Source organism: Lepidochelys olivacea (assembly GCF_965140295.1).
Source record: "Lepidochelys olivacea isolate rLepOli2 genome assembly, chromosome: 7".
Lineage (NCBI taxonomy): Eukaryota > Metazoa > Chordata > Testudines > Cheloniidae > Lepidochelys > Lepidochelys olivacea.
This window is the reverse complement of record NC_140417.1, coordinates 23,034,195-23,048,803: the sequence shown is the minus strand read 5'-3', so window position 1 is coordinate 23,048,803 and position 14,609 is coordinate 23,034,195. Positions and strand designations below refer to the sequence as shown.

General features: G+C 46.0%; 1 protein-coding gene across 1 annotated transcript in view; it reads right to left on the bottom strand.

Moving 5' to 3' along the window:
• Positions 1-387: 387 nt before the first annotated feature.
• PODXL2 (podocalyxin like 2) overlaps positions 388-14,609 on the bottom strand; it is a 41,273-nt gene continuing 27,051 nt past the window's right edge. The window contains exons 4-8 of the mRNA XM_084633481.1: positions 13,721-13,795; positions 8,910-9,066; positions 7,186-7,247; positions 4,268-4,447; positions 388-3,581 (exon numbers count right to left, since the gene is read on the bottom strand). Of these exons, the coding sequence (XP_084489607.1) occupies positions 3,372-3,581; positions 4,268-4,447; positions 7,186-7,247; positions 8,910-9,066; positions 13,721-13,795 (684 nt within the window). The 3' untranslated portion in view covers positions 388-3,371. The remainder of the gene's footprint in view (positions 3,582-4,267; positions 4,448-7,185; positions 7,248-8,909; positions 9,067-13,720; positions 13,796-14,609) is intronic.

Below are 14,609 nucleotides of genomic sequence, written 5' to 3'. Positions count from 1 at the left end.
CTACTTACCCATCACTCCAGTCAAGCACCAACTCACATCTTTTCTTCATGTATGCTGTTCACCACTAGAGACAGCTATTTTAAAAACCTTTATTTCCATGCAGATGCATCTCATTTATGGGTACGTGTCCTGTGGTGTACTGCAACATCTACTACTGTCTGTGCATATCAGCTCAGAATTCTGCACTGTGACCGCAAAGAACAATAGATCAACTCCCTGTTGTTGCTTTGCAGAGGTAAAGCAGGGGTGTGCTTACATAGCACGTGTCTCATTTCACCTCATACTGAACCCTCTGATCACAAGTGATCTCAACAGCTACAGAATATCAATAAGATGTGAGTCGTTATCAATTGAATGTGCTAATAAAAATCACAGGAAAAATGAGCATTCACAGTTAAGAGAAAACTGTCCTTTTTATTCATTTAACCTATAACTACCAGAAGCCACCAGATGTCAGTGTAACCCAATACGTGGCCGACGGGACTACAAAGAAACCTTACTGAATGCAAAGTAAGTTTTTCAACTGTCAGCCTATCCTCTGTCCACTTTGGTGCCCAACACTGAGGGTTTATGTTAAAAATAAAAGTGTGACAAAATTATATGAACAGAAAAGTTTCCATGATTTAAACAAATAATTAATAAAAAAAATATGTTTCTTTTCTTCCTTTAAACCTCCCTTTGCAGCATTAGAAACCCAGAACGCAAGAACCAGAGTAAAACTGACTAGGAACACATGGCCAAACCTGCACATGGATGTCAATAAGAGCTCTTTGCTCATGGAAGGATTGCAGGATCAGGCCCATGCAGTGTAACTGATGCATGAAGTTTCACCCTCCCAAGATCAGCCAAATGCAAATAGTAAATTAAGTGGGGAAGGCAGATTTTTAAAGAATTTCAGTTTTAATAGTAAAATGCTATTAGCCACAAGGCTTTTGGAGACAAGGTGGGATTACATAGCCAAGCCACACCTCCTCTGAGATGCTTCTGAAGCAAGTGATCTGGCCACTGTAACAGACATCCAAAGACCACTCTAGACTTGTGGTGAGCTCCTAAACCTCAGAAGGAAGAGCCAGGAACTCTTCCTTTTTGCCTCCTGAGATACAATCAGGGTGCTACCCTAACCATAAGGAACTGGAGTAGCAACCCACCAGAGCTTGGTAGCTGGCAGCATTCAGACCTAGAGCTGCTAATTAATAAGCCTTGATGACAAACCTTTAACAATTTAAAGTTTGGTGGGTCCCTGCCATCTCAACAAATGCTGGCTTATGTCACCGTTGGGCTTCAGTATTAGCTGATCAGCTCTCTGCTGTCTCTGTGAGAGGATATGAAACAAAAGTGGCAAAGCAGCCCAGCACTGAAGGAACAAGTGAGGGAAACCAACAAAGGAAAAATGTACTTTGTGTGGGTGTCCTAATCCATGTTTGATTTAATATGATTTTATTTTTTATAGTAGCTAATGAATATTAAACATATTTAATGAGGATCAGTAGCTATATTATTAACATTATACTGTGGTGCTGCCGAAAGGCCACCAGCAGGTTGGGCTCCATTGTGCTAGGTGCAGTATAAACACATAACTTAACTCAGTGTTTTATTTATTCACCATATAATGTCTTAGATTTTATATAGCATCTCTTCATCCTGAAGAACCTCAAAGTATTTTCAACATAGTGGTTCTTGATTCCACAGCACAGACTGATTATAGTCCTGCATTATTCAATTCAGCTGAGTTGGAAGTCAGTTTGTATTGAAGATGCTATGCAAAAATGAATCTGTATTAACAAGCTCATTTGTATCCTCACTTTCAGCACTCAGATATCAGTGATGAGCATCCTACAGACATAGATAGATAGATAGATTTGAATTACAAGTTAATTGCTAATCCTCATTAAATACATTTGGATTTTTTGTACAGTTATTCCCTTAAAGACCAAACTTTAATAGCATCTTGCCGCAGGCAGCCAGCCAGCCTGAAAATGGAAATATGCAAAACAGGGTGAAGAGGGGAATTTCTTACGTATTTATTTTGGACCCAGGTCCATGGAACAATGAGGAGAAAAAAGGGACAAAACACTTCAAACTTAAGAACAGTAATTTTGAGCATCATGATTTAGGCAGGGCTGGGAGCACAGTTATGCATATTCAAGTTCATTTTATCACATCCTCAGGGAGCTGGGGCCTTAAGGTTTGCCCAAGGCATGCCTGAGAAGCACTCCTATGGGCGCTTAGGCTTGATTCTGAGCTCCCACTGACTTTTATACTAGTTTAAATGCAATAACTTCAGCGGAGTTACTCCTGCTTTATACCGATGTGAATGAGAGTAGAATCTTCTCCCTTGAAACAGATCTGGTAAGGTCCAAATGGAAAGGGGAAGTTTTCAGTCTCTGGATCTTATTTTCCTTCATTAAGATGTCTCAGCTGCTCTGTATGTTCATCTCACAAGATCAACCACAACTGGAGGCCATGACCATGGAAAATGGGATAGGAGCCGAAAAGGCCTCCTGCTCTAAGATTTAGACAAGGGATCTTGTGCTGATGTAACCTCCCAAGCTGCCAGGAGGCAGGTAATTGTCCTTTTCAGGTGAATTCCCACCCCACACTGAAGTACCAGCGGAGGCTCTGCAGTGCAGCATTGAATTCTCTGCAATCATCCAGCCAAACCAGGCTAGGTTAAAGTGCTCAAACTTTTCAGTGCTTGTGTAACCGAAAAGGAATTGGGGAGGCGGGGGGGGGGGTAAATTAGGCAGGGATGAGAGCTCACAGGAAAATGATTTAATCTGAACAACATAGCAGCCCGTCCCATCAGAAGCTGAAGCAAGGGCACTAGAGAATATCTGATCTTCATACCTGCACAGAATGCAAACTCCCTGCCCAGGACATCACTTTGCTTCCCAGATCCAGAACAAAAACACAGATTTTCCTATTTCACCTGCTGGGACAGATTCTGATTCCAGCTCCAGGAGCCAGTGAGGTCAGGGTCTGGCCTGCCATCTCCCTGTTGGGCACCCAGTGTGAGTTGACTCCCCAGTGGCAGTCACTTGGTGTCCATCTTAGCCTCATCATTTTATTTCCCAAACCCAGCCATGCTCAGCCGCTACCGGAGAGCTAAGTAAGTGCATTTAAAAGTGATGAGAAAAGCATTGCTGCTACTGATAGCAAAAGACACATACACATACACACCCCAGCGCCCCACCCACCTCCCTCCACTCACAGTGACCCTTCTCGCTCCAGGATTCGGACGCAGCCGCAGGACCACGACAAGAAAGAGTCACTCTGTCCCAAGCCCTATAAGAGGTTCCTGAGAAGCTGCCTCTCACCTCACAGTCCTTAAGTCAAGATAGGATAGACATATATTTAAGCTGTTTCTCTTTTTAAAGGTGTGTGTCTTCCTCAAACACATCTGCGTCCTCACTTGCCCGCTTGGTGATCAGGACATCCCAGCCGTCGGGGCCGTTGATGGCACCCCCGCCATTCACACTGGTCTTCTTCTCTTGCATCTCCGACTGGCTGTCACTGGCTACGTCCAAGGTGGGGTTGTCATGGCAGCCGTTCTCCACGAAGCGCAGCTCCTCACCGTGTGACTGGAAGGGGGAGGGGGAAGAGGCAGGGTGGGACACAGAAACTGAGAAAAGCTCCCAATGCTGCAAAGGCGCAAGGCCAGGGCCAGATCTTGCTCCTGCTCAAGTCAATGGAGATTTTTGCCATTGTTTTCATGGGAACAGGACTGGGTGGAGTTTGTTCATGGCCCCATGTGAAGGTCAACTGGCCCTCGTGGTGGAAAGGAGGTGGCACATGCCAGGAGCCCAAAGGCTGCACCTATTCTATATAAAATGGAGCCACCTGAAGTCATAACTTTAATATCAAGGGGTAAATTATGGTGGATAACATTGTTCCCAGCATGCAATGCACACTGGCTGCTTGAACCAAGATGGAGCATGGCATGCTAGGATCTGCAGGCAGCACCTCCATATTAAAGATGGAGGTGACTGCACTGAAGAACTCTTTGAGCTGGATCTGGCCCACTGCAGGTGATGCTTCAAATGCTATTGGGTTAGTGCTCTCATATTGGATCTATCAGGGCCCGAATTCTAAACTGGACACGGCCATTGACCCACAGTGATCTGGCCCAGGTGCTTTGACCAAACTCATCTGGGAAGGTGGACAAGGAGAAGGAATATATCCCCTGCCCACCCAGCCACCCCACTCCTTCCATCCTGAGGGATAAGAGCCAAGTCCAGATGTCTTCCCGCACCCTCCATGTGCTCACCATGTTCTTCATCTTGGGCAGGCGCCTCTGCCAGCAATTGTAGATAAGCCCCATGATGATGATGATGGCACAGATGGAACCGATGATGACCAGCACCACAAAGAGTTTCCCATAGTCACTGCGGGTCTGGCTGGGCCGTGACTGGCAGCTTGTGGTGGTTGAGTAGTTCTGGATGCCAATCTAAAATTAACCGAAAAGAAAGGCCTGCTCAACAACTTGGGGGTTAGAGGAGCTGCAGTCACTGTCCTGTGCAGAATCCCAGAGCCCTGGCAGTGTGCACAGGCTCACTGTGACCAACAGGGACAAGAGCTAGACTGGTGGGATCCGCTGTGGGATTATGCTGCACAGTTGGAAGGAAGGAAGCACATGACTCAGTCTAATACTATCTACAAATCTTCCATGAGGCCACGGACTGACAGTGGGAAGAAACCAGACCACCAGGTGTTAACCCCTGCTCTGGGCTCACATAGGTGTGCAGAGTGTGGTAGCAAGGCAGGGACTGTGGCTCAAGTCCATTCAGAAGGAGGAAATACTCTAGAAACAGCTACCTGGAGGGCAAAGGGGAGGAAAGCCTTATGGGGGAGGCAGAACTACTCACTCAGCTGAGTGTAACCTTGGGTGTGGTGTTACATGTTTACGCACTAACCTACTGTTCCTTTTGCTCTGACTTGGGCTCACAGGAGTGCAGGAATAAAGTTCTGGATAAAAATCTCCTTCGATGGAAGACTGGCATTCTGTTCCTACACGAGTGACCCACTTGGGATACTGAATATTCAAGAGGCCAATCAGACCCACGGGGTAACTACACTGTAGCTGGGAGTGAGCCTCCCACCCTGGGCAGACGGACTTGTGCTAGCACCACTGGAGCTAGCATGCTAAAAATAGCAGTGTGGATGGTGTGGCTCAGGTGGAGACTTGTGCAAGCCCACCCGACTCTGCCTACCCGGGATGGGAGGCTTGCTCCCCACTGCAGTGTAGACATACCCATGGAGTGTTCACAGAAATGATCTTAGCGCATTAACAAACACTCACTTCAATCCACAACACCCCTGGGTGGCAGGTAAGGCCCCACTTTACAAGGGAGAAACCCAGGTTAAGGGTCTTGCCCACAGTCACAATGGCAGATCAGTGTCATAGTTGGGATTAGAACATAGGAGTTCCTGATTCCCTGTCCTATGCTCACTCCCCCAGGCTACATACTCCAGACAAGCATGATACCAAAACTTTAAAAAATAAAACAAAACCTTCCCTGCTAGAAACAGGATGTCAGCAAACAAAGCTGAACATTGCTGATTGGTCTCAGTGACTTGGCAGATTTCAAAAAGGTTATGTATCAATTCAATAGTATGTATGAAGAGTGTAAGAGAATATCCTCCCTCTTTCTTCCAAGCTTATGATTACACAAGGTCTCTGTGATAAAGAGTCTGTTTCATTACTGATACAGCTGGAGAATGAATTCCAGGTGCTGAGGTAGAACATAAGTTATGTAGGATCTCTGCAGATAGCTTTATTGTTCTCTCAAATAACAACAAGCAACGAGCCTTGAAGTCTCCTCCCATATTTTCCATGGAAAGGACAGTTCAGGGTGCTGGTACCTTATTCACACAATTTCAGCAATGCCCCTCGTAGGGCTTTTAGGACTTTCTCTGGTGTAAGCCAATCAATACCACACTGAGCACTTAATTTGCTTTGTCTAGGTGCTCTGGGTTGTTAGGTTAGGGCAGTGGTCCCCAACCTTTCTGTGGGAATAGCACATTCCTATTCCCACAAGAATGTGGAGGGCGCCACACACCTTGCCGCCAAAATGCCGCTGGGAAGCGGCAGCGTAAAGAAGCGTTGCCGCTGAAATGCCGCCAAGAAACGGCAAAGCTTCTCGGCGGCATTTCGGTGGCGCGGTGTCCTGCGGGCGCACACAACTGCCCCGGCGGGTGCCACTGCACCAGCGGGCACTGCGTTGCGGACCCCTGGGTTAGGGGAACACATGCATCTGCCAACACATTCTGGTCTGACTCTGCTCTCACTTACACTGGAGTAATTCCACTGAAGTCAATCTAGTTCCATCAGTGTAAGTGAGAACAGAATCAGGCTCTTAATGCCTTCAAGGCCAATGAGCTAAATGGGCAGACTCATAGGAAATAGACTAGTTTGCCTTCTTCCCTGCTCATCATCCAGGGCACCAAAGTTCTTAGGGGAATGTTTGGTGAGTAACAAGAGTCTGCTATGGAATTCGAATAGTGCCGTCAATGAGAGAAATGGAGTACTGAAGGCTGTGATGTCAGAGGGGACTGAAAAGCAAGCCTGAACACTGGGGGGAGTGAAGAATGCAAGACACAGCCTCCTCCATTCATCAGGTGTCCCTCTCTCTGGAGCAAATCTAAGGTTCAGCTCTGCAGCATGGTCCCCTTAATACAGGGAATATGATGACAGGCAAAAACAATTAAAAGATACTTCCCTAGGAAACAGAGGGCTGAGTAACCCTGGAGGGCACTCTGCCCAGTGCGGGAACTCACCTGGACTGTTCAGCAGAGGCTGAGCAACTACTGGCAAGAAGAGCTCTAACTGGCAATACGGTGAGCTGGACAGATCTCATCTTTTTATAAAAAACCGTACAGACAAAATCTGCAACCCATCCTGGCAGATGGTGGTGTGGGAAGCAGGGTAGGAGGGATTGGTTTATGCAGGATCCCTAAAGTGTGGACAGCAATTTCAAAGAAGCTTTCCAGAGACAACAGATGACCCCATAGCCAGTCACTCTTAATGGGAACTGACATCTGATCATTCTGCAGTCACCAGGGAGGGAAGAGGGGGTTCTGCCAATTTGCTTATGAAGGGTTCAGAGCCCCGTTAGACTGAAGCATGATCCCACTTTAATTGAACTGGCTGCCTTCAGCCTGTAGGTTAGGCAGACAGGTTCTTACCTCAGCTAAGCTCCTCTGAACATAACCCAGTGCCATCAGGACATCTTTCGTAGGGACAACACCTGGTGAGAAGAAGAGAACCAGATGGAAGTGGTCAGCCCTACATGCTCTGCTTTGGCTCACGCTTTCAGCATATCAGCATTCCCTGGGAATTCCAGGGCAGTATGTGGCACAGAAGGGGACAAACATTTTATTAGTTTACAAACTACTTTATGAGGTAAATGTTTGGCCAGGAATTCCAGGTGCATGCAAGTGCAACTGAAAGTGTGGAAAAACTGCAATCCAAAAGTCATGGGGCTAAGCACTGTGCTACTCATACATACCTCCACCAATGCATTTCAGCCCTGACTTGCAGCACTCGCTACTCCTGAGTGCCCACACAGCTCTGCCAATACAACTCTCTCCTGACCTGCAGCATCCTTAAGGACATGTGTTGTGCGCTGCAGGGATCCCTAGCAAGGCAGCCTACCAGGCATGACACAATTGACTGTCAGGAGGCATACTGCAACAACTTTGTTCCTGGCAGAAAGAAATCTGCAAAAGCCTCCCTGCTAGGGAGTCACTAACCATCACTGAGTGGCCCCCAAGTGGCTTCCTTCCCACATAGCTCACAGGATATTCTCCAAGCTGGCAAGCCAGAGAAGCATGACCTTTCAGTAGGATTTGGAGGCCAAAGAGTATTGCTCCCTCTCCAGGTGCCTCTCCAGTTTGGTCCAGCAACAGAGAGAGAACCTAACAAAAGCCTCATTCTTCACAGCAGAAAATGCTTCAGCCCTTGATGATTCCAGGGTTCCAAACTGGGCACAGAAGTCCATTTCTGATAGCTGCCCAGCCTGGCTGTGCTGCTAGCATTACACAGCCCAGCTTCTAATCCCCAAGGGGATCCCCTCCAATAGAAAGAAAGGTTTACTTTAGGGCCGCATGTGCTTACAAGAACCTTTTTAATGGTACATGGCATGGTCCACAGTGTTAGGAGAAATGCACTAATTTAAACAAGCACGTAGAACATACCTCTTAAATGTCAACATTATTTCCCAATAACTGTGGTGCACTTTATAACATTACTTCTTACTTGCTCTGTACGAAATAACACAGTTATAGGGCCTTCCCCATCGAGCCTATACCCTAAACAGACTGCAGAAGCAGTACAGAACAGTGACAGTCCCAGCTGATCAGAGTGTTCCCATTGGGATTGCTTTTCAATGGACATGAAATAGTTCTTCTAACCTCACTGGGTAGCATTGGCAGGCTCTGCAGATCTGAACAAAGAGCAGACGATCTCACGTGCTGCAGCAGAAGAGGGAGGGAGGCACAGAGGCAAGCATGGGAAAAAAATGCACAAAGATGAATGTGTGCAAGGATAAAAAGGGAGGGGGTGAAGCAGGAGGCACTGGAGGAGTGAAGGGAGGAGAAAGATGAGAGTAGAGCATTGCAGAGTCTTGAAGGTCAGGAGGAGAAGCTGGAATCTGATTTGACTGGCAAGAGGGAAAACCACCGCAGGACTGTACATGGGGGGGTGACATGGTGCGGGCGGGGAAAGAGGCTTATACTCTATGTACACACAGACAAGCCTGCAATCACCAGGTTTAGCTAACAGAGGCAGCATTGTATGGGATAGCAGGAGAGATAATGTCACTATAACCAGGAGAAAAATTGGCAGTTAAAGCCAGATACACCCCTTCCCAGTCCTACCACCACCACTCAGCTTTTCTACCAACACTTACCCTGCTCCCCTGCCAAGGTCATTAGCAGGTGCTTGTCATTCTCATTGGGTTTGCTCAGAGAGATCAGCCACTGGGCCTGTAGTCCATCTGCCTGCCTGGAGAAGGCATCCTCTACCAGAGACAGCAGCTGGGGACCCTTCTCCAGCCGAAACTCCTCCTGCAACAAGGAACATTTGAAAGCATCTTACCCTCCTTCATGGCAAAGATGAACCAGTGGAGTAGAAATACAGGGACAAATGCAGACTTGGTGTAAGTGAGTGCAATGCCACTGACTTCAATGGAGTTATACCTGTCTACAGCAGGGCTGAATGGGGCTGTTGGTGGGATTATCTTGTGTGTGGTGGCAAGGGAACAGTACAGGCTCAAGGGATGGTTTAAATTTATGTGTTAATTAAGTGAATTTAGCACTCCTGAAAGCAGCTGGCAGTAACCACAATGCAAACCATCAATGTGCTTGTTCCACATCCAGATCTGCAGAGGCTCTTCAATCAAGAATCACAGCGTCTCCTTTCAGTCCAGTACTGGCCCACACAGCTGTGCTGAAGCACCTCAGTCCTAACTTGTATCCTCACCCTGGGTTTCTCTTTTTAGCATCCTTCAGCCTCAACTGAGCCCCTCCCTGCAGCAGGCAGGGATCCCAGAATCACTCCTGTGTGCAGAGCTGTTTTCTTAGCCTCAAGTAAAATTGTTTCAGAAGACAAGAAAAAATGCCAGATCTGAAGGGAAGGCCTCAACTCTCGCAGCACCCGGCACCGGGTCAGGGGGGGCCCAGCTCTGGCTGACATGTGCCATTGCCTGGCAGCTCCTCTGCCACTTTCCCACTCCTGTGTTTCTATTCTTGTCTGCAGTTGCCATGCCAACCCAAAGGCCACCCGGATGATTAATAAAAGCTGGCGCTCCTGGTTGCCATGGCAATCCTAAGTGCTCAGGGCAGGCACAGGCCTGAGCAGTGAATGGCCTAATTGGAAAAGACACCTAGGACTCAGGCCTGAATCACAAGAGCCCATGAGTGCCATGTCTCACCAGGCGAGGGCTCTGGATTTCAGCTGAGGGAGCATATGCAGCCACTCAGGAGAGGCATGGGAAGAGGGCACGGGTAGGAAACTGCTCCACAACTTCACCGCGGGGGCCGCCTGCTCAGAACCACGCACAGGGGCCATGCAGCCAGCATTGCCCTAGTGGCCAGCTCTCCACATTGTGACGCAACCACCACCTATGGCTCAGCAGGGGCCTGGGGATCCTGAAAGGAGGGGTAGCACGCTCAGCCTGAGAAGAATGGGGGGGGGGGGAAGAATATTTGAAGTAACAGAAGCAAATGAGACAGAAGAGGCCCCAACAGCTCCAGCAGTTCTCCTTGGCTGAAAAGACGGCGGCCATGACATAGTTTTAATCCGGCAAAAGGATAACTCGCAGTGCTAGAGAGACTTCAGGCTCAAATTGCCTGTGAATGGAGGCAGGGCCCTGAATGGACATGCATTATTGTTAGGTCCAATTCTAACAGACATCTATGAGAGTTTTGCCCAAATAGGAACTGGGCACTTAGAACCCATTAGAAAGATAAAGGGACCCAGCCAATTTGGGTCTACAATGGAGATCTTGGTAAAAGCGTGTTTGTGGTAAGGGGTACAGAATCCTAGGGCCCTATCTTGCAAGGTGCTGAGAGGTGCCCGTTGACGCTCAGCACATCATAACATCGGGCCCTTAAAACAAACAGAAATATCTGCATGATTTTTTCTAAACTAATTTAAATAAATCAATAAATCACTTAAAAATGCAAATACTATCTCCTGCCGCACTGAAAACCCACACAAAACCCAGAATGCGTCTAGTGTACAGGAGCCAGAAAGCAAAACTGATACACTCAGTGGAAGCCAACCTGTCTACTTGCACTGTCCAATCTAAATGAAGTTCAACAGACAGTAAACAAACTGCATCAACTGTGATGGCGGGGGAAGAGGGAGTTTGACGTAAACAACAAAAATCCTTTCAGTTTCAATCATATAAAACAATAATACAACACAGGGAAGGGAAACATTTGTGTTAAATATTTAAGTTGACAGGTGTCCCTTTGAATAAGGTTGAGGACAGCATAAACCACTTATTGGGAATATTTGTTTTGAAACTTGAAGTCAAGTAGAAAAACAGTCCAGTCCTGCCTGCCCAAGAGCAGCATCTATATTTGGCAGGGAATAGCCAAGGATTACACCTCCAGTCCCCTGCACTTTTGCTTTCACTTTTCATCTCCTTCCAATGGTTAAATCTCAATGATTGCAAATGGCAACAGAAAGAGATGAGAGCTATTACATACAGCAAAATTGCACTTGTGTAGTACACGGATGAAATGGGAGAGAGAGGGATGATGACTGAGGTGGATAGGAAATGAACCATCACAAGCTTATTTTTAAGTGCTGATGTTCTGAACTGTAAATGTTAGTTGTGACAGAAGCACTTAAAATGGTATGAAGGACAAACAGTTCTCTGTTTGAAGGGGCCATGCTAATGTCAGGAGGCTTACTGAAAGGAACATATTTCTTATACCCCTTTAGAAAACTATCATTCATTCTATATATTTACTGTTTCTGAAACAAATTCTGCAGGGGTGTCATTTTCTCTTTTTTAAAAAGACCCATGTGCATAGATCAGTGCTCAAAAGCAATCCTGCAAGAACAAAAAAAACCACGCTCAGTCCTGTGCAGGGACCTATGACAAAAAAAAACAGATACACAAAGAGGAGAAAATATTTAATCAGAGAAACATTCCGTTTCAAATTTCTAAAGTAATCATGTATTTTAAAAATCAGTTTAAAAATCACAAAGGACAACCTGACCCTGTCCCCTTGATAACTGGTCTTCAAGGGTTTGATAAATGGCCCGTGGGAGGTTCCAAAGGTGAATGGGCCCTTTTACCAGAGATACAGGAGGGACTTTGGGTTCATCAATTAACTGCAGCTTTCAGGGGTTGATGGGTGAGTATTGGATTAGCAGAGCACTTCTGGTTAACAGACACTAGAAAGCAAACAAGATAAGGGGGAGGCAGGGGGACAAGAGGAAAGGCACTTAAAGATTTAGTGACAGCATGAACCATTTACTCTGGAAACAATGAGTCTTTATTTGCAGAATCATCAGAGAAACGTGAGCAGAGACATCATACTCCAAAAGTGAGGAGAGGAAAAAAGTCTGGGTCTTGGGATCAGACCGCAATCTTGCCACATCACTGCATGACTAGGGAATGCAGTGTTACCTCAGGTACTGTCCTGCAGCTGAGATGGAAAACAAAAAGGCTCCTTCCCATCTGGTGGAACATCCAGGTGGAAATTAAAGATCCCAAACCTGGTATTTAGGCAGTGTTCCTACCTGCAGTAAAATCGGTTCTGACCTTTCAAGCTGAATTGGAGCTATTGCTAAGCTAAGAACAGATGCTGTGCTTGCTTCCCCAGTGACTGCACTGTGAGCATAGAACTCAGTACTGCATACTGGTTTAGAAGGTATGAGTGTGAAAGAGAAATATGACCTAGTAGTTTGAACACTGGACTTCTACCCAGCAATTACTATGGTCTAAGTCCAGATCTGACACTGGTCAAAACACTTTCGCTGTCAACTCTTTTCCCATCTGTAAAATGGGAATAATACTAACCGTCTTCCCATGGGGGTTGTGACCATTAGCATTTGAAAAAGTCTGGAAAATGAAAATGCAGACCACGGGCTAAATATTATAAACCCAATCTCTATCCTTCTGAATGGATGGGCTTGTGGCTAAAAGCACAGGATTGCGAATCTTAGATCTACTCCCAGCTCTGCCACTGGCTCACTGTGTGTCCTGAAGCAAGTCACTTCACTGCTCTGTGCCTTAGTTTCCCCAGCTGTAAAACTGAGATAATGCTTATCAACAACACTGGGCTGTGGAGAGGCTTAATTCAATTAATAAAAGGAACACCGTCAATTTAAAACATCACATTTCTCTCTGAAACTATTATATCAAATCTAGTTACAATGAACATTCAAGATCACTAAAACTGAAATACCGCAAAAAGCTAATTTCAGATTTATACTGATGGTACACAAAATGTTATTGAATGGACATATCACTGTTCTCTTATTTAGCCAGTTAGCAAAAGAGAAACTGACTCACTGAAGAGACCCATCTAAATAGCAGAAAATAATCTATAAAATGTAAGGAATACTTGTATTTTAATTTCAGGCACTCCTTAGTACTTAAAGGGGGCACTCTACTGGAAATTGGATTTAAAAAACCAGTCAATTAAAAAAAATTCAGTTTTAAAGTGTCCCATGAATTTCTGAAAAGTAAAGTGCTTTGAGATCCTCCAATGGAAAGTGTGCTGAACATGTATCAAGTATCATAACCCATGGAGGATGGCCTCAGTCAAGGCTCCCACTCTCCCTACACAAATTTCTAGTTATGTTGACTGAGAGACAAGAGGGACAAGTGAAGGCTACAAATGCAGAACTTGTAGACACCTTTTTAAAAGCCCATTGAAGATCATTCTATGAAAAACTGGGTTTATACCTAAACCTAGGATCATCTTGATTCCACTATCTTGCCTGCTAACCCAGAAAAAGAAGAGGATGGCAAATGCACACAGAGATGCATGCAACACACAAGAGCTGCAGTTTCTTGACAGCAGTGCTGATGCTAGGATTTGTGCTGGCCCTAGAAAATGTCCTGTGAATCCTACGATAAGTCACACTAACAAATATTTTGCTGCCCTGTATAGCAGAGCCAGCCCCCACGTTAGTATTCTAGCTATTTCCCATTTACTCTCATTCTATTCAAGTCTCTTGTGTTTGACTTACGCAGTCGATGTTATCAGACATGTTCAGAATGATGTAGTTTTTCCCTGCCAGGTTACTCCAGTCCTTGCAGATCACCTGAAAAGACAAGATACATACAGCTGGGTTTGGAAGGAGAATGCAGTTTCCTGCAAAAGGCACAAGAAGCTTAAGCACAGCGACTGAGGGGCTGTATTGTACTCTGAGAGCGGGGATTTGAACTCTTGGGAAAGTTCTGGAGGAACTGCATATTCTCCAATATGGAGGGGATTCTCCAAAGACAGGATACTGGAGGACATGTCCCATTCTTCAGGCTGTGACATACATGCATAGAAAAAAATGTCTTCTTTTTCATTTGAGTGCTAGTGGATTTCGGTACCCTGTTAATCCACAGAGCAGGGACAATACGATCAGTGGCCGGGTAAGCTCCCTACAGGCTGCCATGCCCATCAGCCTTGCTGTCTTGAGGCTATCTAATGGTGTATTCAGTCCTTGGCTCCCTTACTGAGAATAAGAATGGAGGAGGGGACAGGCAATTAGAGCTCACTGCCAGACTTATTTGTGTGATATGGACACCTGTTTACTACGTTATATCTTCCAAATGGAGCTAGACACTCTGGTAGCCGGATCCGCTGTTTAGGTGCCCTGCATATTATCACAACAGAGACTCCATCCAAAGCAGCTCTGCAGGCAGGCCAAAATGGAGCCCTTCTCCTCAGCTGAACTACTAGCAGCTGCCTATTGTTTCAAAACGAGACTTAAAGTGCAGTTCAACAGCCATCCGATGCTGATGACTTGGTCACCTCCCTCACTACCAGCCTGCGTGGCCCTGAAATTGGCTGAGCTAGTGGTGAAAAGCTCTGGATCTCTTTCTCCATTCCTTACACCATCCAGCCCTTACAGAAAATTTTTG